General features: G+C 39.8%; 2 protein-coding genes and 1 pseudogene across 4 annotated transcripts; 1 reads left to right on the top strand and 2 right to left on the bottom strand.

Annotated features, from left to right (window-relative positions):
* Nucleotides 1–71: 71 nt before the first annotated feature.
* Nucleotides 72–16,538, bottom strand: ELOC (elongin C). 3 transcript variants are annotated; one of them, XM_019725842.2, is made up of 4 exons: nt 16,325–16,538; nt 8,264–8,317; nt 5,648–5,791; nt 72–1,952 (listed from the first exon to the last, which is right to left on the bottom strand). In XM_019725842.2, exons 2-4 carry the CDS (start codon nt 8,265–8,267, stop codon nt 1,762–1,764), a joined length of 339 nt encoding a protein of 112 aa, XP_019581401.1. In that variant the 5' UTR covers nt 8,268–8,317; nt 16,325–16,538; the 3' UTR covers nt 72–1,761. The 3 variants fall into 3 exon arrangements, with proteins under 3 accessions (XP_019581401.1, XP_019581396.1, XP_019581402.1); XM_019725837.2 differs by lacking the exon at nt 16,325–16,538 and adding an exon at nt 16,149–16,285; XM_019725843.2 differs by lacking the exon at nt 16,325–16,538 and adding an exon at nt 15,941–16,022.
* Nucleotides 2,104–2,200, bottom strand: LOC141568712 (U6 spliceosomal RNA; annotated as a pseudogene).
* A 4,162-nt stretch (nt 16,539–20,700) lies between the features above and the next one.
* TMEM70 (transmembrane protein 70) lies at nt 20,701–26,857 on the top strand. Its single transcript, XM_074318720.1, has 3 exons — nt 20,701–21,028; nt 22,135–22,240; nt 26,187–26,857. The coding sequence occupies exons 1-3, from the start codon at nt 20,819–20,821 to the stop codon at nt 26,642–26,644; spliced, it is 774 nt and encodes a 257-aa protein (XP_074174821.1). The 5' UTR covers nt 20,701–20,818; the 3' UTR covers nt 26,645–26,857.
* Nucleotides 26,858–27,996: the final 1,139 nt, after the last annotated feature.

Below are 27,996 nucleotides of genomic sequence, written 5' to 3'. Positions count from 1 at the left end.
GTTCCGAAGCAAATAGTTTCGTGAATCCCCAGAAAAAGAAAATTCAGGCTAAAAAGATCAAACACCAAGTGTCCATCAAACCTTTCAGTCAGCAGAGCTTTTATTAACATGCAAGTCTCATTTGCCACAAGATAGACATGTTTTCCTCATCTTTTTTCAGTATTTTAACTTAAGGTTACTTGTGGATCTAACACATAAAGTAACCTACTCAAATCGGTCCGTCCAAGTGAAACTTTATTCTAGTTATCACCTTCACCTTTAAGATCATTTAGGGTTTGTAACTGGCATTATTTGTCACCAAGCAGTGGAGTAAAATTCTTGTACTTGATAATCTTCTATACTAAAATATGTACCAGTATGTCTTAGAAGTTACTAAAATATATGCAATTAACATATTTAACTGCTTTCAATAAGCTGGAAAGTACAATGTTAGGTCTTCTACGAGGAATATTCTTTATAGATCTTAGTTGCTTATGGTTTTTGCAGTTTCCAGAAAAACTGGTCCATGTTAAACCAGTCTTGAAGAACTGAGCCGTATTCATAAACTTAAATTTATAGATTCTATAATGACAACTTTGTTTTACTACTAAGATAGAGACAATAAACCAAACCACAGTGCTGCTTTTTCCCATGCCTAAGCAGAGATGCTCTGTCAGTTTTTCAAAATTTTTTCATCTGCTTAGTAGAAAAGTTAAATGACCTCTTTATAAGGTAGACTTCAGTAGAAGAGCCACAGATTATGGGTCTCCTATTTTTAGGGACATACTTTAATTAATAGAAGATAATTCATATACTATATCAAAGTGCCTATAAGATTTGCACTGCATCTCTCCATCTGGTTTTCATGTTTTATAACATTGCAGTTAGATGCAGGAAGACTAGAACAGTTCAGAAAAGTCTAGCTTTTAAGATCTGGATAAAGTTCATAGTGAGTCTTTTAAGACATAGTTAAATAATCAGAAGTGTAATCACAACAAGAGACTATGTAAAAATAATGAATATTGCAAAGGAAGCTTTATAGTCAATGAAAGTACAGTACTTTGGATTGGCCAAAATGTACAGTGCACATGAAATCAAGGTCATGTAGTTTACTGGTTGACCACGTGGCTACAGTTCAAGAAGTCAGTGCTCCAAAAGCTGTACCTAGGAATCGTCCAAAATTGCTTTTAAATAAAGTTCTAAAATTGTAGCAATAAACAAAAAGACAAGATACACTTAAACAATACTGCAGTTTATCAAAAGACACATAAGAAATTTCAACTCTTATGTCTTTGACAGTTATAAAAATCAATATTTGGCTAAGTTATAAACATGTTTATGATGCAATTATTTGCATAATTCTAGTAATGCTAACGACGGCTATAAGATCAGAATAGGTTTTTAAAAAAACACTAAAAACATAAAAATACGTAGCCCCATTATTTACCTGTAGAACGTGTTCATTTATGCCTGAATTTCAGTATTTACTGTTATCACCACCACTCTAATTTTAAAAAATCACATCCAAAGGATAAGGCAAAACTATCTACGAACTGGCATATTTGTTTATTTCTCAATTTGTGAAAATGTCCTTAATTTGTTGATGCAGCAAACAAATTTCAACTCTGATTGCTATGCAAAAGAACAGAAGATAACCTGCACCGCAATGAACTTTCAAGTTCAACTGCACACAGGCAACATGCTATATATGAAAAAATTACTAACTGAACTACAGGTATTAAATACTGAAAAAAGTTAACAGTTTATTATAATTTATTTTATTTAACAATCTAGGAAGTTCGCAGCCATCAGCAGTTCCAGTGCAATTTCAGGTGCAATTGGGAACTCAGGGATCTCCGTGGAGCTGTTAGTGTAGCGAACCTTGTAAGTAAAATACATGCACACTTTTGATAGCACATGTGAAGGGATCTCTCTAAAATTGACTTCATTAGTTTCATTCTCAGCAAATTGACCTGTAATACAAGAAAAGAAGTATGTTTGTTGCAGGCTGAATTGTGTTCCTCCAAAATTCAGATGTTGAAATCCTCACCCCACCCCCGGTACATCATGACTGTATTTGGAGACAGGGTCTTTATTTTTGCTTTTCTGTTCAGGAAGCATTTTAAAAATATGGAGTGCTGAACAAATTTGTATGTCATCTTTGGGCAGGGGCCATGCTATTCTTCTCGTTCCAATTTCAGTACATGCACTGCCAAAATGAATTGGAGACAGATTCCTTATTAGGTAATTAAGGAAGGCAAAACGGGGTTATCAAGGTGGGCCCTAATTCAGTGTGACTGGTGACCTTACAAGAAGAGATTAGGTCATAGACACAAACGGAGGGAAGACCCTGTGAAGACACAGGAAGAAGACAGCCACCTAGGAGAGGCCTCAGAAGGAAGCAACCTTGCCGACACCTTGATCTTGAATTTCGACCCTTTAGAACTATGAGAAAATTAATTTGTTGTTTAAATCACTCAGCCTATGGTACTTTCTTATGGCAGCCCAAGCAAATATAACATGAAATGAATAAACCAACAAGCATGAAACAAAATATCTAACTCTGATTTCTGAGTATAAACATAAAAAAATCTTTATTAAGATAGCATTTGAGATTCACGGAGATTGAATTTTAAAATCCTAATTCTCTCCCAGAAGTCTGGACACTCAAGTAGCTTTTCCTAAGAATCTTGCCGGCAGGATCCCTGGAGGATGAGCAGGACGTAAAAAAGCGCAATCTTTCAGAAGACTCAGCTTAGGGAATCAAGTGTATCAGCAGCCCTGAGCTACACTGAACTGCCATGTAAAAATAAATCATAAGCGAAATACTATTTTAAAAATCTTTTCAGGAAGGTATATCTACTGCTTCCTCCTTTAGTTTTTAAAAATATGATCACGTGAATGAGCTCTGCTTATAAGACACTTCCCTTTACATACTAACACTTCATCAAGTTTTCAGTGGTCTCTCAAAATTTCTTTCCCTATATACTAGGTTGGTGTAAAAGTTAACTGCGGTTTGAAAGGTTAAAAATAATCGCAAAAAACTTTTTTAGTAATTGTGTGTTGGATGGGGGTGGGGTGGAGAGAAAGGAGATCGGGATTCACAGCAACAAGGTAACTTTTGGTTTGCCAATAAGTAAAATCCTCTTTCTTGAATGTATGCACGAAATATCAGGCACTTATTAAGCCTTGAGACTAGACAAACATTAGGATTTTTTTTTTGGAGGAGAAATTCATATCACACAAAATTAACCGTTTTAAAGTGTACGTATATATTCGTGTTGCGCAACCACCCCCTCTATAGTTCCAAAACGTTTTTATCACCCCCAAATAAAAGCTTGTACCTTTTAAGCAACTACTCCCCATTTCCCCACCCCAAGCCTTTGACAGACACCAATGTCCTTTCTCTCTCCATGGATTTATCATGCTGGATATTTCATTCAAACGGAATCCTAGAACATGCGCCGTTTGGGTCTGAGTTCTTTCACTGAGTATCATGTTTTGAAGGTGCAGCCATATTGTAGCAACGTATCAGTACTTCAATCCTTTTTATGCAAACATTCGTTTTGGACTGAAAGTGTGATCTTCAAGACAAAGCTCTTATTCCTAAATTAAAGGAGATCAACTAAAATTTTCTTGGTGTCCATGATTTTCTTCCCCTAAAGTATATCCTGGCTCTGTCCAGTTTAAAAGTCTAAAAGCAAGTCAACCCAGGAGCAATGAGTCCTGCTAGTATCCAGACTGGGGTCTCCAAGTACCATTTTCCTAAAAGAAAACAGGGCTCTTTGGAAAAATGGCCGTTTTCAAGACACAAATGTACAAAATGAGCCTGAAAAAGCTTGTTAGTATGGAAGTAGTACAGCTGTCCAAGACCAATGGAGCCATGTCAAAAGGACACAGGAGCCCATGTGGTGTGGCTTTCTGGCATAAAAATGGAGCAAATGGAGCAATTTGAACACCAGTGAGAATGACTGCACTGGACTGAAAACCATCCAATATATAAAGTCATGAATTGATAGTAATACACACACACACACACACACACACACACATACACACCCCAAACAAAAATCAAAACAAAACACACTTTCCTATTGGAGGATGCTGGAGAACCAATTCCCTACTCTGAAAAACTATATGTAAAGGGAAAAAATTCGAGCATTTATCTTTCCTATACAGACTGTATTTCAGGGTAACCAAATAGTCATTTAAAGGAGAATTCTAATTAGTAATAGAAGATATTATAGAATTAGAAAATCACTGTTGTTTTCCAAGTGAATTAAATCTCAACAATAGTCACAACAAATGCTAAAACCATTACATGAAAGTCTGACTGGGGAATTGTTCAAGGATCCATCAGCTCGATAAACCTGGGAACCTCTAATCAACCGTGACATTGCTAAAAGATATGTTACAATAGGATACAATGTACCTATAAAGTATTCTTGCCTAGCAAAATGAACCAGATTCTAATCAAGCCTCTATAATTCTATAATTATGAGTTTACAAGATGAAACATTAAATCTAATCAGGATGAGGTATTATACAAATAACCTTGTTTCTTGATAAAACTGATGGTCTAGGAAAAAGGGAGGGCGCAGGGGGGACAATCATAGATGTTGTAAGTGAAATGACGCAATATCAGAGATATGCTTGAAATACTCTTTAAAAAAGTGAGGCTAATTCGTGAAACAAGATTGGCATTAACGTTGACAACTACTAATGCTGGTTGATGGGTGGTGCATGGAGATCTATTACACAATACTCTCTACTTCTGTGTATGTTTTAAAACCTCCACAGGAAAAAATATAGTCAAAACAATGTTGAAAAAGAAAGAAAGTCCCAATTTCAAAACTTATTACAAAGCTACAGTAAACTAAACAGTGTGATACTTGGTATAAGGACACATATGTAGATCCATGGAAGAGATTTGAGAGCCCAGAAATAAGCCCCACATCTATGGTCAACTGATTTTCAACAAGGGTGTCAAGATGATTCAACAGGGTAAAGAATGGTTTCTTTAATAAATGGTACCAGTGTGTCCACATGCAAAAGAATAGTTAATCATTACCTCAATGAAATACCACTTCACACCCATTATGATGGCTAGAAAAAAAATTGCAAATAGAAAGGGTGAGTGAGGGTGTGGCGAAAAATCACGAGGAACCTCATACATTGCTGGTAGGAATGTAAAGTGGTTCAGCCACTATGCGGTTTGGCATTTCCTCCAAAAGTTAAACACAGATAGGATTACCATATGCTCCAAAAATTCCAATCCTCAAGAAAATTAAAAAAAAAAAAATTACCTCAAAGAGACAAAGAAAATGTAAGAATAGATATTCGGGAGTTGGTAAGTTCGACAGATAAACTTTGCAGTATGTAACTAAGAGCACAAATCGCCAGAGTCCTGTGCTGAAGAAGCTGACTGTGGAAACTGACCTAGGGAAACGACCCTTCCTATTACAAAACAATCAGATTGGTCTAATTGAAACTAAGGTATAAATAGTTGAACATAGGTAATGGCAGAAACCAACTTTTTCCCAATCATGCTATGTTCAGTTACTGTCTCTTTCTTTAAATGTTATGAGTAATTTAATTCAACAAAAATACGTTCATCAAACATTACAAGTGAAAGATGTATTAAGAGAAAATAAAGAAATGTTCCTACCAGGGCCACTCAACATGGCTTTTATTGTTCCTGATGTTAATGCATGTTCTCTTTTTACAATAAACTCATGACCATCCGAAGATATCAACTTGACATACATGGCATCAGGGCCTTCACAGCCACCATAGGTTTTCTCTTCTCCATCTAAAGCAAAGCAAGTAGTAAAATGACTTTTGAATCACAAAATGAATTAAAAAATAAACAGGTTTACCAAGGTAAACATTTGAGGAACTCAGACCAGAAACATTTCTGGAGGGCAACAGTGACCAAGATTTTAAAGCTTATTATTCTCTACATATTTTCCACTGTCAGAATCGAGTGTCCAGAATTTATAAAGAACTCTTACAATTCAACAACAAAAAGAAAAACAACTCAATTACAAAATGGGCAACAGACTTCACTAGACATTTCTCCAAAGAAGATATATAAATGGCCAGAGAGCACACGAAGAGATATTTAGCATCGTTAGTCACTAGGCAAATGCTAATCAAAATCACGACGAGATACCATGTGTTTATTCTCTATACATTTTCCTATGTCAGAATAAACTCTACATTCGAGGATGATACTTCGGATGAAAATTCACCAGTAGTTTTCAAGTATTAACAATATTTTTTGTGAACACAGCAGCACATTCAAATCCGAAGACTAAGGTAAAATACTCAAATAGTAAATTTTAATTATATCACCTGAAACAGTCCTTTTAAAAATAAGGGGGCCGGCCAGTGACTCAGGTGGTTGGAGCGCCGTGATCCTAACTCCGAGGTTGCTGGTTCGATTCCTACATGGGTGTGAGCTGCGCCCTCTACAGCTAAGATTGTGAACAACGGCTCTCCCTGGAGCTGGGCTGCCTTGAGCAGCCAGAGGTCGGCGTGAGCTGCTGTGGACTGCTGAATGCTGTCGTGGGCTACCATGTGCCACCGTGAGTGACCTGCAACCAACCACTGTGAGCTGCCATGGGTTGCTGTGTGCTGCCATGAGTGGCCGGCAGCCGATGAGAGCTACCGTGAGCTGCTGTGAGCAGCCGACCTACAAATGGTGACCGACTGCCTCAGCCAGGGAGTGCGCAAGGCTCCTAACACCAGCAGGGGCCAGGGAGCTGTGTCCTACACAACTAGACTGAGAAACAACGGCTTGAACCGGAGTGTGTGAGGGGGAGAGATGGAAGAAGAGGGGAAAAAAATTAAAACAAAAACAAGATGCATCGTGTGTTTATGAATGAATGTTTATATGTCATGTGAGAGCAACTTCTTTTGACAAGCCCAAAGTCTAAAAGTTAGGGCTTCCTTTACTTAGCTTTTACTCTTGATCCATCAAATTGATGATAAAAATATTGTATTGTTCAGTTTAAATTACTGCATGACGAAAGTAATAAATACAGACAAGTGGCAGTCTTTAAAAATTCACAGTAGAGGTGAGGAGATGGAGCATAGATGTTACTCTCTACCAGCCGCCCCCATGGCTTCCACGCTAGCTTCAGCCACAGGAGCCAGCTCAATATAACTTCAGGGGGGGAGTAGAAATGTTTGTACATCCTTTTAAGAGCTTTTCCACATACATAAGTTTTACAATATGGTACTGACAGAACTTGAATTTTTATGATTACCCCTATCTGATAGAAAGTATCTTATGGCTGATTCTAAAAATTCCAGAAGCCTTAGAAAGGATAAGTACAGAGGATGCAGCTGAAGTGATAATCAGCCACAATCCATTTACTCATTTATTTCTCAATAGTTAAATCCCTAAAATTAAGATGAATAAATATAAAAAACACTCTTGTACCACTGTTACCAAAAATGTTCAATCTGAATTTAATAGGAGGAAACTGACACAAATCTAAATTTAAAAATGGAAGACCTCATTCCTCACTGACCCCTCCCAATAGGGAACTGTTTAAAGGAGACTAAAGAGACAAATTAATACAATAAGTAATCCCTGATTAGATGCTGTATTTAAAATAATAAACCTGTAATGAACACTATTGAAACAAGAAGAAAACCTAGAATATGGATTGGATACAGGCCAAAGTAGTTAGGTGTGTACAACTAAATCTTAAATGGTACATAATATGTATGTGCGTGTGTGTATGTGTGCATATAACACACACAGAGGGAAAGAAAATGTGGCAAAGCATTAACAACTGGTAAAGGCTATGTAGTGTATTATTCTTGAATTTTCCATTATAAAAACCTGGGGAACTCATAAAGACGCAAGTAACTTCTAAATTATAGACTACCCAAGCCTACAGATTCTGAGCCGTTTTTGCCAACTTCTGAGAACAAGAATAAAAATCATTATCATTTATTTAAATTTGCATTGCTAGTAATTTTTTTTTTTTGCAAGCTGTACAGTTTTATATGTCTGTTAGGAAAATTTTCTAATATCTTAAGGTACAATTAATTACTCACTAGGAATCACAAATTATATTTGGCACAATAACATTACTGATCTGTCGTTCAGGAATATATAGTAAAAATAAGCCGTTGATTTAAACAATGACTTTTGGTCTAGTCTGACCATTTTCTTACTTGCATTCACAGAAGTTCTATCTTTTGAGAAGAAAAACCGGCGTCTACTAGTTGAAATACTTACTCGTTATTTTCTTATGAAACTTACCCATTATGTTCTTACGAAATTCTACTTTGCTTCCACAGGAAGTTTAGTAGTTTCCTGAAAGTATAACAGTGCTATATTAAGAATAATGCTGAAATAACATGTTTTCACCCATTATTATTTAATAATGTCCTTGGTGTTACAAGTTTAAGGTCTCTTTCGCCCCCCACGCCCCCACCCCCATGCAAGTTTCCCAGCCACTGCAATATGGAATAGTATCAAGTTTCTCACCATCTGAGACATGATGACCATTTCCAGGGCAATAGTCTAAATACAGACTTGTTCTTTTCTTTGGTTTTCCTTTAAGGCAAATTTTCTGACACCCATTTAAAAATACAGATGCTGTTCCTTAGGACCTGAACTGAGCTCGAAGGAGACCCTTGGCCTTGATCGTCTTTGTGTACTGTATCTACTTGATACCAGTTCACACTAAGGCAAGAATCTGCTGAATGAATGACGTGATAAATCCAAGGGTATGAAGAAGGGATGGAACAATACTTTAATATACTGTATTGTTCCATCCCTTCTGCATGGAGGTAAGCAAAGTTCTGAAATTTAACCGTCGCGTGGGACAAAAATTTCTAATTTTTTGAGAAATCTTAAATTTGATGAAGGAAAAGGGTCCGTGCTTTCAGTAATCTGTATTTTAACAGCATTTCTTCAAAGGAGGATTTTTCTTAATACCAATATTTCTTATGTTTCAGGAAAAACAGCATATCCTAATTATCATATTCTCTAAGAAATTCTAGCGCAATATTTTAATTCTAGCCTTAAGGGAAGAGTCAAGAAAACAAACCATGACGTTTTAGAGCAAGAGAGGAACTTGGAGATAACCTGTGTAATCCCTCACCTTAAAAAAATGGTAACATCACTGACGGATACAAAGGCGGAATGACTCGTCCCAGGTGGTGACAAGAGTGGGAGTGGAAACGAAATCTGTCAGTCTAGACCGTGGCTAAGCATGGAGGGAGATATTTAAAGCACCATTTCTAATGTGAGATTAGGGCAGCAGTGGCAATGTAACATCATTACCAACAATTTGAGGGCCTCCTAAGCAGTAAACACGGCACTAAACACCTTACGTACGTTATCTTATTTTAAAAAGACACTTTCACGAGGGAATTATGATTTCCATTTTAAAGATGCGGAAGTACTAAGAGGCTGCTACTTGTTCTTGGCGTCTACAGCTTCAGTGACAGCGCGAGGATTTCAACCAAGGTTGGTTGGTTTTACAACCCGTACTCCCTCCCATTATTTCCCACTGCGATGGTAAAAAAATTCTGGTTCCAGTTCTGCTAAGAGCTGCTGATATAAATGCTTAGCTCATTCTCTAAAATTTGAAAACAGTAGTATGTCATTGTATGATAATAGTAGGCAATTAAAAATCCATCAGTCATTATTATTTTCTGTTCATACGGCTTTCTAATCATTCTAAAAATACAAAAATAAAAAAAAATAAAAATAAAAAAGGACAGAATGCTAGAAAAGCTAGAAGGACAAGAATTTCAAGTACCAACTTTTTTTCTATCGGGAAAATTTCCAGAGCAAAACACCTAGAATGTTTGCTTAACTAGCAGCAGCTAAGCAACCATACAAAGTCACATCTTGGAAGCCCTTTGGGTAGCAACAGTTTCTCTACAGACTTCTTAATATAGTAAATCAATTCTACCATTTATACAAGGGTTGGGAGGGGGGACACTCACCATCACTAACAATGAAAGAGTAAATCAGCAGTAAGAGTGAAGAGCAATTGCTAAGTAGAAGCTAAAAATATTTGAAATATGATGAAATTTGGACTTATCCCACAAATTTCCTATAGAAATCTAAGTTTAGGGTGGCAAAACAACTCAGACTGAACATGTGACCATCTGGTCCATAATTGAGCTAAGTTCTGGGAATATGAATTAGGTAGGAAAAGCGGGTGGTCAGGGGCAGTGGAGAGCAAGCCGAGGCAGAAGACACAGCATGAACAAAGGCCTGAGATGTCACTGTGCTTTTGGAGTACTGTGTGTATATATATATAAACATTACTCTTCTATGTTTTTTTATTTTTTGGTAACAAACAGAAATTCAGGTGAGCCGAGGGCCTACAGTGAAATCAGGTTTGAATCTAGCGTCATCGAACACTGAAAAGACCATTGAACGCCCAACCTATTTCTGATTTGAAATGTTATCCTCACCATAAACTGGATTGCTCCACGGACTTCTACCACATTCTGTTCGTCAATCTGTTTGTGCCCCACCGACATCTCCAGTTTCACTTACAATCGTGTGATAAACATGTTTTGCTCAATGGTTGGGCAAGTCCCACTTTGGTTATTATACCTTCCTTACTAGGTTTACTTTTGGGTATAGTTTCTATTATGAATGGGATCTGTTTTCCTACTATACTTTCTGAAAGGTTATTGTGAAATGTTTTTAAAGAAAAGCTTTTAAGTTCATTTAATTGATCTTATATCCCATCATCTTTGCAGAACTCTCTTAAAAATTCTAACAGTTTTTCAGTTAATTTGCTTGGATTATTTAAGTAGATGATAGCAACCACTGCAACCGTATTCTTTGTATCTTTTTTGTTTTTTTTACATTGTTTTTTGTTTTTTTACATTGGGCATACACTTGGAAAAAATGTTAGACATCTGACATCACTCACAAAATACAGTGCAGATTAAAGTGTCAAATATAAAACCACAGAACTCTGGAAAAATAGCAGGAATAAAATACAAATAGCTCAAGACCTGTAAAAATGCTTGGTCCCAATGGTAAAATGCACACCTAAGCACTGAAGTTTTAATCAGTGTTGCTGAGAATCAGTGTTGGCAGGGAGGGGAAATGGGCGACACCAAGTAAATGGCACGACAGTTTTGGACGCAGCCGCAGACTCATCCAGAGGCTCGCTGTTCTCCTGGTATCTACTCAGAGAAACACGAGCATCACGTGCAAAGGCGAGTAGGTTCTTCACTATGATATGTGTATCAATGAAAAAGTGAAAATACCCTAAAAGGTTCACCAATCAGGGAGGGAGCTAAACTAATACAGTGTATCTACACTTATAAAATATTATGGGGCAGTGAAAAGGAAAGTTAAATCTATTTACAACGACATGGAAATACCAAGATTAACTCTTCATTTTTTAAAAAGCAGATTAAAATGACAGGTACAGCTCGATGCTATGGAAAATAAGTGGCTTGCCTATTTATCTGTTTTATGCAGATCAATAAATGCAAAAACTACACATTCAAAAGTGTAACTATGATTTAAAACTGACTTTTAAGAAGAAATGAGTGTGTGGAACCAAGCCGCTCACACAGAGAACTGACCATTAGTTTTTAATGATATGTAAGAATATGGTTAATTTGGAAAACAAAGTAAATTACATTAACCCTCAATCATCTCCTGTTCAGGCCTATCTGAAGAGGCTTTGGCTATGGGATACACATTGAAAGAAGTTAGGACACCGTTCCAATTTGTATTAACATCAAAATATCCTGCCTAAAAGGTGCTTATAGTGTCACTGAATTCATGTCCCTCAGGATGAGTTAAGATTCTCCTTCTGGCCTTTTCCATTTATAACAATGCTCCCAGATTTCCTCTTTGTAGACAGTCTTAATATTTTTAGCAAACAGGGCACCCTTCCCTATCTATCCTGCGGAATTCATAGTTTTCTTCGCTATTAGCTACAAATGCTTCACAGCTGCCTCACGTCTTTTTAGATCTCCATGTCACCCTAAGTAGCTGTAAGTTTCCACAAGGCTGGGAGGCTCTCTGTGACCCACATATCCAGCCCAATAGCAGTCACGTGGTCCTGTGACCGAGGGCGGCCTCCCACAATGAAGTCCGTGCCCCAGATACAGTCCCAAGGAAACACAGTTATTCAATGGCATGATGCTTGTGACCGAGATTGATGCTTTTCATGTTTTTCCCTGGTGCTGGCATGTAACAAACTTAGAACTTTTAGACAACCACAATGTAAACTGTTCGTTCTAGGAAACATCTATTTAAGCTTACTGAAATATTTTGGGTTATATTAAGGGGAAGGAGTGCCTAAGGAAGGAGATGTTATTCCATCTTTCACAGCAGAATTCAGTTAATATGAATTCTAATTCAAATGGTTTTATTTTATTTTAAAGAAGTCCAGGGCATAGCTACATTTTATGAAATTACAACACAAACATGAGCCTCGCAATCTTGGACTCAGGACCAACAATTGATAATTATAATGCAAGTGTATGAGACATGTATTCCTATACACGACGTCTGGAATTTCCTGTTTCATAGAATTCAGTTATCTCAGCATTTCTATCTTGACGCCCAGATATGTTAAGTGATATAAGACTTCTGTTTCACCTCCCAAATGAGGAAACTGGGCTAAACTGGGTCTAAAAGTCCCTTCCAGCTCTGCCATTTCATGACCGAATCCATCTGAAATTCATCCTCCCTCTACAACAAATATCCGTAACTGCCGATTTCCCATCGTTATTAGGGAGAATAGCTCTTACACAGCACGCAGACCAGGGCTCCAGGGCAGTGTCCTGGCCGATGCTCTGTCTCACTCCTGTAAATTAATCTCCCTCAGACAATGACCTCCAAGCACCTTTGTCTTGGTTTAAAAATTATAAGCAAATACTCCCACTATATAGTTGACTATAGGCTCTATAATTATAAAATAATTTAAAAGAACCTTTAGAATGATGTGCTAAAAATATGGAAACTATAAAGTAAGTTCGGACCTGGCTTCATCCCACTGTTCCAAGTTCATCGGGAATGGCACACGCGCGTCTCCTCCACATACGCCTTACTCCCTGCTCTCTCTCCTGTGAGGCACCTACCCACCCAAATCCCAACTCCGCCCAGCTCAGGCCGCAACCAGACCGACGCATGTGGCTGGAGAAAAGGCACAACCGTGTGGACGGGCCTTACCTGTAAAGGTATGTCCACACACTTCAAATGGACCCTTGGCGTTGTAGTGGTCCCTCCTGGTAACCTGGCTTTTCTGAGAAAATGTACAGCTGCTCCTAAACCTCCAACACCCCTTTCCTCCCTGCTTTGACAACTTCACTTATTTCATCAAGAAAACAGAAACAGATCACTTCAATTGCCTTGTGTTTCCTACTTCTTCTTCCCTGCATGTATCTGCGCCTGTTTCTTCCCTGCATGTCCATCCCCGTTTCAAAGGTTGACTAGAAACCATTCTTCTATCCAAGGCCAACCTCTCCACGTACGCACACCTATCGAAGGACTTTGTCCTGCCATTATTCCCATCAGCTTCAAAATGCTGCTAAGGCCATCACTATCACCCCCTTCTTAATCCACTCTGATCTGACTTTTGGCCCACCAGTTCACTTAAAGGGCTCTTATCAAATTTCAACTACTTTAAAATTTGGTTACATGATCAATTTGAATCCACCTTACTCGCAGCAGGGTTTTAGTTAAGTACTCTCTCCTTCCTGAAACATTTTCCTCCCTTAGAATACAGATGCCACACCCCGTTTTCTGCTCCATCACCGTGTGCTCCTCTTCTAACCAGAATGCTCCCAGGCATCTGCCCTCCTCTCTGTGAACACTGCCCACCTGACGTGCACAGGTTCAAACACCACCTGTAGCAGGGCTCCCGGATGACCTCCCCAGCCCAGCATCTCTGGTGAGGAACAGGCGTGCATATACGGCCTGGCCACGGCACATGCTCTGAGCTGCATACGAGTTAACAAACTCAGGACATTCCACACAGAACTTCTGAGTCAGCCCTCAGGAACCCGTGCAGCTCCCCAGCCTTCGTTTCAGTAAATGGCACTACTGTTCACTCAGGTGCTAGGGCAAGACAGTTGCTTTCTTAAAACAAAAACAGAAAAGAATTGTTTTTTGGTCCTGGGTGGTGAAGGCAAGACCCATGTGGCGCCCTCTTCAAATTACGTCCCCATTCCGACCACTTCGCACTAACTCCCAGCTCTGTATCTCTCGTCCACACCACCATTTCTCCATCAGACTGCACGAGCCTCCTTAGGAGCTGGTTTCCCCACTTGTCTCCAACCTAGTCTATTCGCCACCCAGCAATTAGTCATAAAAAGCCTAAATCAGATGTCACTCCCCTGCACAAAATCCTCTAACAGCTTCCCATTACAGACAGAAAAATGACTATCCTGTTCCCCCTTATTTAGTCGTTGTTCACCACTCTGGCTTCACGTCCCATCAGTCTTCACTACACACCAGCCACTGGACATCAGTATTAGAACAGGTCAAGTTCATGCCTCCCTTAAGGTCTTTGCATTTGCAGTTACTGCTATCTTTAATTTCTTCCCTCACATCTCCTCATTATTTAGGTCTTCGGGCAAAACATCATTTCCTCAGAGGTAGGTCTTCTTTGATTACTTCCCTATCAAATTTAGACACCTCCACCCTAGTCACTCAAACTTAATCTAACACTAGTCTTGCTATATTGTCTTTCACGCTTATCACCACTCGAAACTTTATTTGCTTGCTTATTGTATATTCTCTTTCCTCACGCTCTATCAGGGCAGACCTAGTATGGTGTTTAGCATATACCAGGTGCTCAACAAAAATGTCTTTAACCAATGGTACTATTGTTTCCTTAATCACCTAGGCCTGAAATTTCAGGCATCACTGGATGGGCTGTTTCAGATCTTATGAACAGGAAACATTAGAACAGGTTAACTAAAATGCATTAACACCCATTAGTGTAAAATTTTGGTGTTACACCCACTGCGAAGATTTTCCTGATTATTTTCTAGTACTAAAAAATCTACCAAAAAACCCCAAACAAGAATTTTGTAAGACATAAACTAATATTACTTTAGAACTTGATTTATAAGTCTGACTGTAATTCTGACTACAAACTATTGCTTAATTATATTAAAAATAAGGTAATGAAATTGGCACCCTCCATTTGAAATAAATTTCTATGATAGGAAAGGTAGATAATTAGATAAATCTCATACATAAGGAAAAAAGGATATTCATTTAAAAATTAAGGATGACCCCCCAAAATCCCTGGCAATGAATAAATATCCACGATGACTGGAGACTATAGCTGTTTCCTTGCTATTGTATCTCCAAGAATGAATGAATCCACGTGTAAACTGTGATTCAGCATCATGAATTATAATGTAAACGAGATCAGAGATTTATCATTTCAGTCCACTAAACAGAAAAGGAGACCGTTTGGGGATCAAAAAGCAAGCCTGGCGTTTTCAAAATGAGGTTTTAAAACTCTGAAGGATGTCGGTTGTGTTCTATACTGAAGGCGACGCAGAGCAGAAGTACTCCCACTAAGGACTCCACTCCACAGCTATGTTACTAGAGGTTTTAGTTCTATATATAAAAAAACTCAATGGCCACTGTACTTTGACCCTAGATACCTCCTTTCAGACAAAACTGGGTGGTAGACGCACCGCAGCTCCGAACCACCAGCCGGGCACAGATCACCCACTAAGTTGCCCAGGAGGTAAACTTCCCGGGGTCCCGGAGCAGGAAAGAGCCAGGGCCCTCTCCTACGACTTAGGGGCTGCCTCCAAAAAAAAAAGGACGCCTCTCAGTGCACACGAGGAAAGCAGTAAGGAAAAGCGACAGGGCTGCCATGGCCCCCTGACTCCACCCTCCCGCGCGCAGCCCCGAGAAGGCCCCGTCTCCCCGGCCGCCGCCCCTCCTCCCACCCTCTCCCGAACCCACCGAGCGGCGCAGGAAAGGTCCCGCCGCCCTCTGCTCCCCTCCCCCAGAGCAGGAGCTGAGGAGGCCCGGGGAGGCTGAGCGCTTCCGTTCCTTCCCCGCCCAAATGGGAAGGGGTGGGCAGTGGGGCAGCGAGCGCGCCCACTACGAGCCTCCCTCGTCCTCCACGCGGAGCCGGAGTTCCGTCCCCACACTCCAGCCCGAGACTCACTCGTCAGCCCCGCAGCCACCGCAGCCACCGCACTGGGTCCCCGCGCACCGCCACAGCCCCCACTCCAGGGCCACCCCCCCACCCCCAGATGCCTGCCGCCGTAGGTTCCGGGGCAATCGGAGGAATCACTTCCGTCGGGTCACGGGCGCTTTCTACGACGCGCGGGAGATCTGTACCTGGCGAGGCGGGCACGCCCTGAGTCAGCCGCCCACTTCCGTCCACAGGAAATGCGCAGCAGCCCCTGCCTTGTCCCAGTGCCACAGTACCACAGGCCAGCGTGGGGAAACCACGATCGCGGACAAATCTCAACCAGTCTGGTCCTAGGTCTGGTTCCCAGCGTGCAGCGCCCACCCCGATCCAATTTCCCCAGGGACAGCCAAGGACAGCATCTTCAAAGAGATGCTCGGGGCCCGAGCAGCACTGCATCCTGGGAGTTGTAGTTTCTTCGGCGGGTCTGTCCGCGTTTGGCCGAGGCAGACTGCATCCTGGGACTTGTAGTTTCTCTCGCTGGGTAAGATTTCTGGTAATTTTAGAGGTCGTCTCTACCTCTCCTTTGGGGGTTCTCCTGGAAGTTGGAGACTGTCTGCAGAGGAAAGATTGAAAAGTAGGAGTGCGGTTTCTATGCTAACAAGATCGTGCAGCAGCATCTGCCTTTTGTGAAAAGTTGCAGTGCGTGTGGAAGAGCATCACAACTGCTCGCGCAATCGGCTGGCCTCATTTCCTCTCTTCCCGGTACTGTTCAGTGTTTACTGAAAACCAACCAGGCCTCCACCCCCACCCTGGGGCCTTGCCCCCACCTCTCTAGCCTCCTCCCTCCCCCGGTTTACTCAGCATTTCTAGATTCTAAGAGCATTCACAGAAATTCCAGGCGTCTGCCACCAATACTCCATTCTGAGACCACCTTTGTCTCTCCATACTCCTTCAGACCCTGCACCCTTTCTCTTTGTCTCTCTGTCTCTCTCACTTGGCTCTCCCTCATTCCGCCACTCCTTTTTACTTGCTTTCTTGTGGTTAAATTCAGGCACCCTTCCAGGAAAGCTGAAACAGCTAAATAAAGTTCACCCTGTTTACAGGACTGTGGCACGAAGAGATTGTAGGGCCAAGAAACTCAACTAGGCACTGTTGTGTAACAATGTCCACAAAGGGAAACAGATCCAAAGTTTGTTGACCTAATTAATGACTTCTGCCTGAAAGACATTTTTCGTTGATTTGGCAGATAAAAGGTATTGCTTTTTACAGACTGTCTTGGGTTAACTTATCAAAGCCTTTGCGAAAATTGTTAAACAAGGTTTTTTGGTTGTAATGGTACCAAGAGTTTGGTGGGGAAGAGAGGCATTGGGGTGAGTAGAGAAGGCTGTAGGCCCATTTTCAATCATACCTTTCCTCCTTTACTTCAGAAGTGTCTTTTTCTCTCCTTACATCTTGCCCTTTTTTCCTCACTGCATTGTCACCCTCTAAACGGTGATAGCTGCCTAGAGAATGATAGAATGGTTTCCTATAGACAAAGGTGTCAGACAAGAATGCATTTTATGTCCCTATTTGTTTAAACTGTATGCACAACATACACCAAAAACGGGGCTAGTCTCAGAAAGAGGAGTGAAAATTGGTAGAAGAAATGTTAATAACTTAAGATAGGCGGATGACACTTGGCAGAAAGTAGCAATGATTTGAAATGACTTCTGATGAAAGTGAAAGGAGAAAATGTTCAAACTGCATTTGAGCATCAAGAAGACAAAAATCATGACTACAGAAGAAATACACAACGTTCACATGGAACAATGAAGATACTGAAATTGTTAAAGATTTTGTTTGCCTTGCTTCAGTCATCAGTTCAGATGGAGACTGCAGCCAAGAAATCACGGGATGGCTGAGACTCAGAAGGGCAGCAATGGAAGAATTAGGAAAGATCATCGAGAATGAAGATGTGTCATTAGAGACCAAGGCTAAGGTCATCCACACCCTCATATTCCCAATTCCTACGTACAGATGTGAAGAAGGACGATAGGAAAAGAATTGATTCACTTGAAATATGGTGTTGGAGGAAAGCTCTACGTATAAATACCCTGGGCCACCAGAAAGATAAACAAGTGGGTCCTAGAGCAAATTAAACCTGAAACATCAGTGGGGCAAAAATGACAAAACAAGCTGTCCTACTCTGAGCACATCATGAGTCTATAGGAGCTGAGCAGGGCTGTTGAGGACAGGTCATTGTGGATGTCACTTACTCATACAATCACCAGGAGTCAGAGCTGACTCAATGGCATGTAATGCACTGTATATGGTTATGTATACTATTTACTTTTCAACTTAACAAATCTCAGAAACCCAAACCTCTGTAACCAAAATCTCAACAAGCATCATTTTCAATGTCTGTAGAGAATTACATTGCCTAAATGTTCCATGATTCACTTAAATATTTTTTAAACGTTGGATAGTTACCTTACTTCCATTTTTAAATCATTTTAAGTAATGCCGTGTTCAGTATCTCTGCAGAAATCTTTCACCATGTTTCTGATTATTTCTTTGGAATATGAACAGTTTATAAGATCTTAAAAATCAGTTGACAAATTCTTATCTGGAAAGATTCTCCCAATGTGTGCTTTAAACCAGTAATGTATAAAGAAGTACTTACGGTTATCAGTATACTAACTTTACCAAAATTTTTCTTTTCTTTATTCCATCATACCATCCTGTCCTTAACCTCACCTTAAAGGAGGGAAGGGGCGCTAGTGTATGGGGAGGAAAGTCAGCTAAAAAACACAGAAAAATTATATACAGTCATGGTGGCCGTGCAGTCTATAAGTGATACCCATTTTCAATTTTCCCGTCAGCCAGCATCTTTAAAGGGAACTTCTCAGATGATACGAATGGGAAATCAAAGCTTATTATTTAAACAGCCTTAGTATCATTCTAAAATTCCATTCAAGTAGTTTATATTCAACAAATGTCTCTAAATTAGTAGAATGGGGAAAGCTATTAATCAATGAATAACAATTCCCTGTGATTTTATAGCGCAGTTTTCAGAATATGATTTTATTTTAGCTATTTAGAAACCTTGAGAAGTAAACCAAGTATTATTTTTATTTGCCCACAGTATTTATAGGAAGAAACTAAGGTTAACAGAAGATAAAAATGCAGGTTTCTCAGCATATTGTTGAAGTAATCAAACGAGAAGGCCATTAGACTGAGATGGCTGTGATACTTGGTAGTCCAAGCAAACCAAATCCTAAGAGTCAATTCTTGTGAATGCCTCAAGGATAAGAACAACCAATCACACACAGCCAACTAGGCTTTCCCAAATAATGCCACCCCTTCAGTTACAGCCAATCAAATAAGTTCCTTGTGTTGCCTGTGCATCTTTATAAAAACCTTGCCCCTAGCTCCTGTCAGTTGATCCCTCACCACTTTCAGTTGGCCACTGTGCTGCCTGATTTGAATACACTTTTGCTCAAATAAACTCATTTTTTTAGTATGCCTTAATTTACCTTTTTAACTATATTAAAAAAACACTATATAAACAGGAAAATTTAAATATACATCAGTAAAATAATGGATAATTGTTGTTTGTAGCATGAATTACAAAGAGTTTTATAAATGTTAAGTGGAAGATAACTTTCAGAATATGATGTTATTCATAAAGAAGTAATAATTTTATCCTGGACACTCAGGAAAAAATAGGATTTGGAGTTGTCAAGGTGATATTATTGTAGACTATTAGTTTGTTCCTCTCCTATGCAAAAAACATGGGGGTCAAAATCAGTTCTCCAATAGTAAACAAAAGTGCGTCTCTACTAGTTGGATGCTCGTCCTTCAAAACAGTTGAATCTGAAGCCTTCAAACATTCTGAGGCCGAATTAATCATGCTCCTTTGGGCTTCTGTAGCATTTTGTAAATCGGTATATTTCAATTACATGACAGCATTATATGTAAGCTTAGTTTTAGGTGTTTCCTCCACTATGTGAGCACTGTGGATTCCCACTTTTATCCAGCATCTTTGTGTCCTCTGCTCCTCTCTCAGTCCTGGCAGTAAACTCTTAACGCCACTTTAATAAGTAGTGAACGAACGTGTATAGGGATGTGAATGATTCCCCAAAACAAATGTTGTAAGTATCAACGTTATCGGAACGAGTTCCACTTATTTTCTATCAACTCAATGGTTGCATTAAATTACCATTCATTTTTGTTCAAGTCGTATAAAGTATTATTTCTCTGTGCCAACAGGCTAGAATCATTTTCAGCAAGGAAAATACTTTGGGGGGGGGGGCTAGAAATTGGCCACGAGAATGAAAAACGTGACCCTGGTTTGCAGGCTTTGTCCTCCGCGTATGGCCCTCCCCTCGGTCCTTGCACCCTGTCGTACCGACCGCCCAACTTCGGGACGCGGAAGCCGCGCGCAAGCAGGGTGTCTGCGGAGTTCGGTAGCGCGAGGTCGGTGTCGCCAGTGCAGAGCTCCGCCCGCTGGGAACACACGCGTGGCAATGAAGGTTGCAGGCGGGCCCCTTATTCCGCGCACCGGCAGCGACCAATCCAGCTCGGCGGGGCCCTAGGGGGCGGGGCCCTAGGGGGCGGGGCGTGCGCGGCTTACCCGAGCCGGGGTCCGGTGGGGAGCGGGTCCCAAGGGTTCCCGGCTGCTTCCGCAGTGCGGTGCGCCGCCCCTTCTCACGCGTGGGATGCTGCTTCTGACCGTGGGCGGCCCGTGGGCGGCCGGGCTGCGGCTCGGCGGGAAGAGGGCGGTGCCGTGGGCGGCCGCCGCGCTCCGGGGCCCCAGGGCGGCTGTCTCGCGGGCGGCCTTCTGCAGCGGCTCCGCGGGGCCTGTCGGCGGCGGGATCGCGGGACTTCGGGGAGCCACGCCGCTTCTCCCGCGTCCCGTGCGAACGCAGGTCGGCGGTGCGAGGGCTTGCGGATCCGTGAAAGGGTGGTGGGGGCGCACGACGGGCCCGGGGAGCTCCCGCTCTCCGACGGGTCTTCCCGGCGGCGGGATGGCTCCAGTGCGGGAGCTTCCTCCGCCGGCCTCGCGGGAGTAGCAGGCCTCGGCCTCGAACCTGGATGCACCACGCGGAGCCCGCACGGAAAGACCGTGCATAACCCGACTTGGCGTTTGTTCTCTCTCTAGGGATTCTTTTGCCCCTGAAAAAAGGGAATGGAGACGTGCATCCTCTCCTTTTAAACTGAATAAATGGTCTCCTCGTCTTGCCTTGTAAAGTTTCAGGATTAGCAAACACGGTTGACACTTGGAAGAAACGTCTAACGTAGGGATTGGCATCTAATTAAATTTTAGCGTAAAGGAATTAGTCATGCCTTTTGGCCTTTTGAAGTGTGTGCTGTGAAATTCACTTTCAGATGTTCGGGGGGACTCCTTGTTCCTGTGAAATTTGATACAGGATTTCAAGTAAAATATTTTAAGGAGGAATAAGGGATGCAAAGGGATGGCTACAAGGCCTTTAGGGACAGAGTTACCCTTTTTTTTTATATACTAGCTATAGCATAACTATTTTAGAAGTATTAAAAACGGTCTGGATTTTAAACAACCTGAATTTGCAGTGTTTACTTACATTAGTGTATTAAAATTATTATTTTTTAAAGCTAATGCATTTAAATCTTTGACAATCAAATGAGGGCAATTTGATTGTCAATTTGACAATCACAATTAAGAGTGAGACCACTAAACTCTTTACATGTTCAAGGTCAGACTTGTATTGTCTGAAGACCTTGGAGCTGGGATGCAAACCTAGGTCTTCAAACAACTCAGCATGTGTCTGCTTGTGACTGACATTAAGGAAAGCCATTCTATTAGCCAGTGTGAGGGTTTTGTTTGTTTGTTTGTTTATTTGTTTTTTAGCTCTAGATTATTTGGGAGAATCCCTTAAATTACCTCATACGACAAGTTCTCTTTTCATTGTCTTAAAAATTCTTTTTTTAATTTAAAAGTTCATTTAAGATGCAATTTATTATAATATGTACTTTGTAATGGTCTCTGTTTCAATAGATACCTGTTTGTTGGGAAAGATGTGTTCGATGCTTACGTACACAAGTTGAAAAGTCAGAAGATGGAAGGCTGATTTATACTGGGAATCTGGCCCGGACAGTATTTGGTGGGTAATCAGAAATAAGGGTATTTTCTTTTTACCCCTTATAATTGTAAAATAGGTTCTTAGCTTATGTCACATATTATTGTAGCACCTCTTCATTGCAAGACATAAGGAAAAATTAGACAATTTTTTTCTTGTGTCCTGTTTATGAAAGATGTAGAGGTTGAGATCTTTGCATTTTTAGGTTTAAAGATTTTTGAAGACTTACGACTTTGTGATCTTATGGCTAGGTGTTACAGTTTCCTTCCCTTGGTCACTTCTTGGGATGTTTCCAAAATAAGACAACAAAAAGTGTATATTTGTGTAATGTTTGAAAATACATTCAATAAATGTATGGAAGAATACCTCTTAGGAGTAGTTATTTTGGGGGAGAAGAACTATACTTCATATATTTTTAAATTTGACAGTTGAAATGAGCATGTAATACTTTTATAATTCAAAAATATATTAAGTTTTTATTTTTCAGGACATCTTAGAATTTTCAACAAACATGTTTATTTAATGGCTTTTCCAGGTTATGGAGAAGGAAAAGAGTGTACTAGATAGCTGCAAGTTTAAAGTTCTGTCCTTAAATCATAATTTAGGATTTAATACGGAACAATTTAGTAGGGAAGGCCAGAAGAACTTAGGTCTGTGATTTAAGTTCCTCAGGTTGTATTTCATTATAGTAATCTTTAAAGCAACATATAACATGAAATATCTGGAGGATTACTTTATAGCCAACTTGGCCACAAGTTTCAGCACCCACATTTGCATTTCAGTTTTTGATTACACTGGTATCAATCGGCCATCTAAAATTTACTCTGGAAATCTGTAAGTTCTCAAGTGTGTGACATTAAAATAGAGTATGTTTAAAGTACAATTTTAGCTATTTGAAACATTTTAGGAATAAGAACTGATTATAATCACTAATGAGTAGAGTTCTAAGGTTATTGAAGTAATCAATTCTAGATGGTTAGAAATTTCTTCAGAAGTCAATACAGTAGGCCATTGAGCCTGTGTCCCATCTCTGGCCCGAGCTGCCTGGATTGATGCCACCGAGATGTGTTAAGAGTGACCTCCATGGTACCCTTCCTTCTCAACACAGACACCGTTCTTCAAATGCAGGGAAGGCTTATCAGTTTATTTCATGTTCCCACTTGACAACATTCAGGGAAGGAGAGAATATAAATAGGAATTAATTTTGGTGTGGGTAGGATGTCATATTCGTGGAAGGGCATAGCTGTCCATGGTATTTAAAGTTCTAGAATTATAACTTGTAGAGGAATTTAACATTTGACTTCTTTCAATATTATAAGAGAAAGTCACCCTGTATATTTATCAGGGATTAATATTTTTTTCTATGTAGAAACTGAGGGAGAAACATTTTTTTCTATGTAAAACCAAGTGAGAGACATCAAGACATAGAGGTAACCATTTCTGGAGGTTCTTTAAACAACCAAATGGGTCCTAGTTTAAAGATATTTGAAGGGCCTTCTAGTCAACAGTTCTTGTTAATTCAGCAACACATAATTACTGATGTCATAGTATTCTCATTTTAAGATGAGTAGAATTTGAACATGAACAGGGGTGAAAGAAGGGCATCCCAGGCACGGAAGTGGTATGAGCAAGCCAGAAAGATGGGAAAGCCTAGAATATGTTTTAAAAATACTGATTACTTCAATCCAGGCAACATAAATTATATGTGTGTATTAGTTTCCTAGGGATCTTGTAATAAATTTCCACAAACTTGATGGCTTAAAGCAACAGGAGTTTATTCTCACAATTCTGAAGGCCAGAGGTCTGAAATCCAGGTGTGGGCAGGGCCAATGTTCCGTGAAGGCTCTAGGGAAGAGTTCTTCCAGTTTCTTTGTGTTCCTTCGTTTGTAGCTGCATAACTACTTCACAGGCTTTCTCTGTCTCTGTCCTGTCCTCTCCTTATAAGGTCACTCTCGTTGGATTCAGGACCAACCCTAATCCAGTATGATCTCATCTTCTCATCTCAATTTCCAATTGTCTGCACAGACCCTATTTCCAAAGAAGTTCATATTCTGAGATTCTGGGTGGACATGAGTATTTGGGGGGCCCTCTTCAATTCACTACAATGTGACAAAAGTCGTGGGGGGGGCGGGGAGGTAATTGAAAAGGGCTGAGGAGGCTTTTATATCGGAGGCAACTTGGTCTCCATTGTATCCCATGTGCACCAGTGTCATAGCAACTACCAGTGGGAGGAAGGAAGGAATTATTTTTAAATTACTGATGCAAGATAACAGCCTTCAACCAACAGTAATGTGTGAGTGTCTGCTTTGTTACACCCTCACCAACAGAGTATGCTGACAATCTTGTTTTTCGCCAATTTGGGGAAAAACAGTATCTCTCTGTGGTTTGTATTGTGTTTTGTACTATTGAGATTTAATATCATTTCATCTGTTGAAGGACCTTGTGCATTTTTATTTCAGTGAACTGTCTGCTTATATTTCATGCATGTTTGTGTACAGGGTTGTGTTTTTTTCCTCATATACTAGAAACCTTTTATATGTTGGTGATATTTACCCTTTGTGATATAAGTTGCAACTTTTTTCCTCATTTGTTTCTTTACTTTGTTTATGGTGTTCATACTTAAGTACATTTTAATGGAATCAGATTTATCAGTCTTTTCCCCTGATTGCTTCAGTATTTTGAGTCATAATTAGAAAAGTTTTCCTAGCTCAGGTTATAAAAGACTTCATGGCTGTTTTTTTCTTATACCTCTATGATTTTATCTTTTAAATTTAAATCTTTGGATTATTTAGCATTTTTCTGGCACATGGTATGAGGGATGGATTAAATTATATTTTTTCCTGCATAGCCATCCAGTTATCCCAACACCACTTGTCCCACTTATTTAGATTGTATCTTTAGTTTATACTAAATTTCCATATACTGTTAGGTTTATTTCTGGATTTTCCATTTTGTTCCATTGATCTGTCTATTTGTGCATCAGTACCACACTATTTTAATTATAGAGTCTTATGTTTTAGTATCTAACACCCTCCCTCTTTTATTTTTGCTTCGTTAGTTTTTCCAAATTAACTTTATAATCAACCTGTCTAAGATTTCAACTTGTCTATTTTCCAAACAGATAGTATTTTTATTGGGATCATGTTAAAATTATATATTCACATTAAGAGAAATTTACATTTAAAGTCATTTATTTACTTATTGTGGTAAAATGTACATTACAAAATTTACCATTTTAACCATTTTTAAGTATACAGTTCAGAAGTCATTGATTTTTAATCTTTCTAATACAATAGGTGAAAATACCTTACTGTTTTAAGTTGAATGTCTTTCCTTGGTAAAGAAGTTGAATACCTTTCCCACATATTTCTTAACTACTGGTGTTATTTTTTTGGTGTTTTGTTGTTTTAATCTTGGGCTGTAAGCTTGATAAAGTTAGTTCCATATTTGAAGATTTTATGTTAGCTATGTAGAAGTGCTTGTTAATAGAGTTTTATTTGAATTAAACTGCCTGAATTAATTATTGTAAGGACCCTGAGGATTGTTGAGCAATGTTACATCTTTCATCGGGGAACTGAGGTGGGTAGAAGCCAGGGAACCCTAAAGTGAGTTTCCCATTTGGAGACTTGGTCCAACGCAGTGGCCAACGGCCTGGACTGTGGAGTCAGATTGCCTGAAAGTCAACCTGTCACTGGACAGCTTTGTGACGTTGAGCAAGTCCCTCGTTTGTCTCATCTCTTAAATTACTTCCTGGTAATAATTAGCATCTATGTCATAGGGCTTTCTGTAGCTTTCATGAATAAAATATGTGATGTGTTTAAAACAGCCTGGAACGTCATAACACTTTCTATGTGTTTTGATTTTCTTGTTGATTTGATGATATAGTAAGAAAGGTGGAAGAGTTCATTGGCTAGCTTGATTCTTGTATAAAATTTAAAAATTAATCCTCTCCCATTTTCTTTCTATTTAGGTGTGAAATGTTTCTCTTACTCAACAAGTTTGATCAGCCTTGCATTTCTGCCGTACATTTTTGCACAAAATAATATCATATTTGGAAGTCTGCCTTTACAGATCTTATTTTATGGCGTCATAGGGAGCTTTACGCTGATCACTCCAGCACTGCTTCACTTTATTACAAAAGGCTATGTCATCCGGTTGTACCACGAGGCCGCAACAGACACTTACAAAGCCATCACTTACAATGTTGTGCTTTCAGAGACGAGCACAGTGTTTCACCAGAACGACGTGAAGATTCCAAACAGCACACACGTGTTCACCACATTTTATGCTAAAACAAAGTCCTTGTTAGTGAACCCAGGTCTCTTTCCCAACCCTGAAGACTATGACCATCTAATGGGTTATGACAAACCATTCACTTTTGACATGGAAGAAACCGGTGAAGAGAAACAGATTAAAGATGAGAAGTGAGTCTTTCGTTTTTATGTTTGTGCTTACATGTGATTTATGTTCCAATGTATAATAATAAAATTGCTTTTATTTTTGTTTTCTGTTAGTGACTGATTGTAAAAATAATGTGAGACTGTAGCAAGCAGATCTTGGAATTAATTTTTAGAGAATTGTGTTCCTATTCAGAGAATTATGTTCCTATATAATAAAAGAAGCTATGTTTGAAAAACAGAACATGTAATACTGCACCATTTGTGTTTTAAAAAAAGGTGTGAAAACACATGTACTTGCTGGCATATGCATGGAAAACGTAATAAGTGTAGTTGCCTCTCAGCTGGGAATCGGGTGTCAGAAGCAAACGGAGGAAGTATTTTTCCTTTGTGTTTGGATATTTCTAAGTGTATACATACTATCTTTCCTCACATTAAAAACTCCAGTTTTAAAAATTCATAAATTATGGAAAACTTAATCTGCTTTTTTAGGTTCTGAACACAGCTTATTGCCTAGGTTTTCTGGCAGGGTTGCCCCCAGTAACGGTCTGTGTGCAGTCGAGTGTGGTTAGTGGTGGGGAAATGGTGACTTAAGTGTGTTGTCTTCTGTGGTCCCATTTGCCATCATGTACAGCCCTCCCTTAGTGTACCCTATCAGGAAAATCACATGTACTACTAAATAGGTGGACAGTACCTTTTATAAAATAGCAGTCTCTCTGCTAACTTTATCAAGTATTGGCATTATAAGACGTTTTACCTCTAATTGTAAAATGGAAGTTGGTTCCTGTGAAGGATTTTCAGCCAGGAGCAAAAGGCCTCAAACCATGCTATTTAGATCAGTAGATACTTACTAAGCACATACAGCGTGCCGCGTACTATGCTAGTTGCCAGTCAGTTAAGAAAACACCCAGTGTGTATGGAGCTGCCTAGTATCTTTTATCACCTGCCACGGTGGTAAATCGAATCTTTGCTCTTGCCTGTGTATAAGGGAGCTTGGTGGGAAAGCAGCAAGGGCATCACTAGTTCATAGAGAAGAATCATTCACGTCTAAGCTGTTAGAAGCTTACAGGAGGCAAAGTACCGTGTTTCACCAGAACGACGTGAAGATTCCAAACAGCACACACGTGTTCACCACATTTTATGCTAAAACAAAGTCCTTGTTAGTGAACCCAGGTCTCTTTCCCAACCCTGAAGACTATGACCATCTAATGGGTTATGACAAACCATTCACTTTTGACATGGAAGAAACCGGTGAAGAGAAACAGATTAAAGATGAGAAGTGAGTCTTTCGTTTTTATGTTTGTGCTTACATGTGATTTATGTTCCAATGTATAATAATAAAATTGCCTTTATTTTTGTTTTCTGTTAGTGACTGATTGTAAA

The sequence above is a fragment of the Rhinolophus sinicus genome, linkage group LG14 (genome assembly GCF_036562045.2).
Source record: "Rhinolophus sinicus isolate RSC01 linkage group LG14, ASM3656204v1, whole genome shotgun sequence".
Lineage (NCBI taxonomy): Eukaryota > Metazoa > Chordata > Mammalia > Chiroptera > Rhinolophidae > Rhinolophus > Rhinolophus sinicus.
This window is presented reverse-complemented; position numbering and strand designations above follow the sequence as displayed.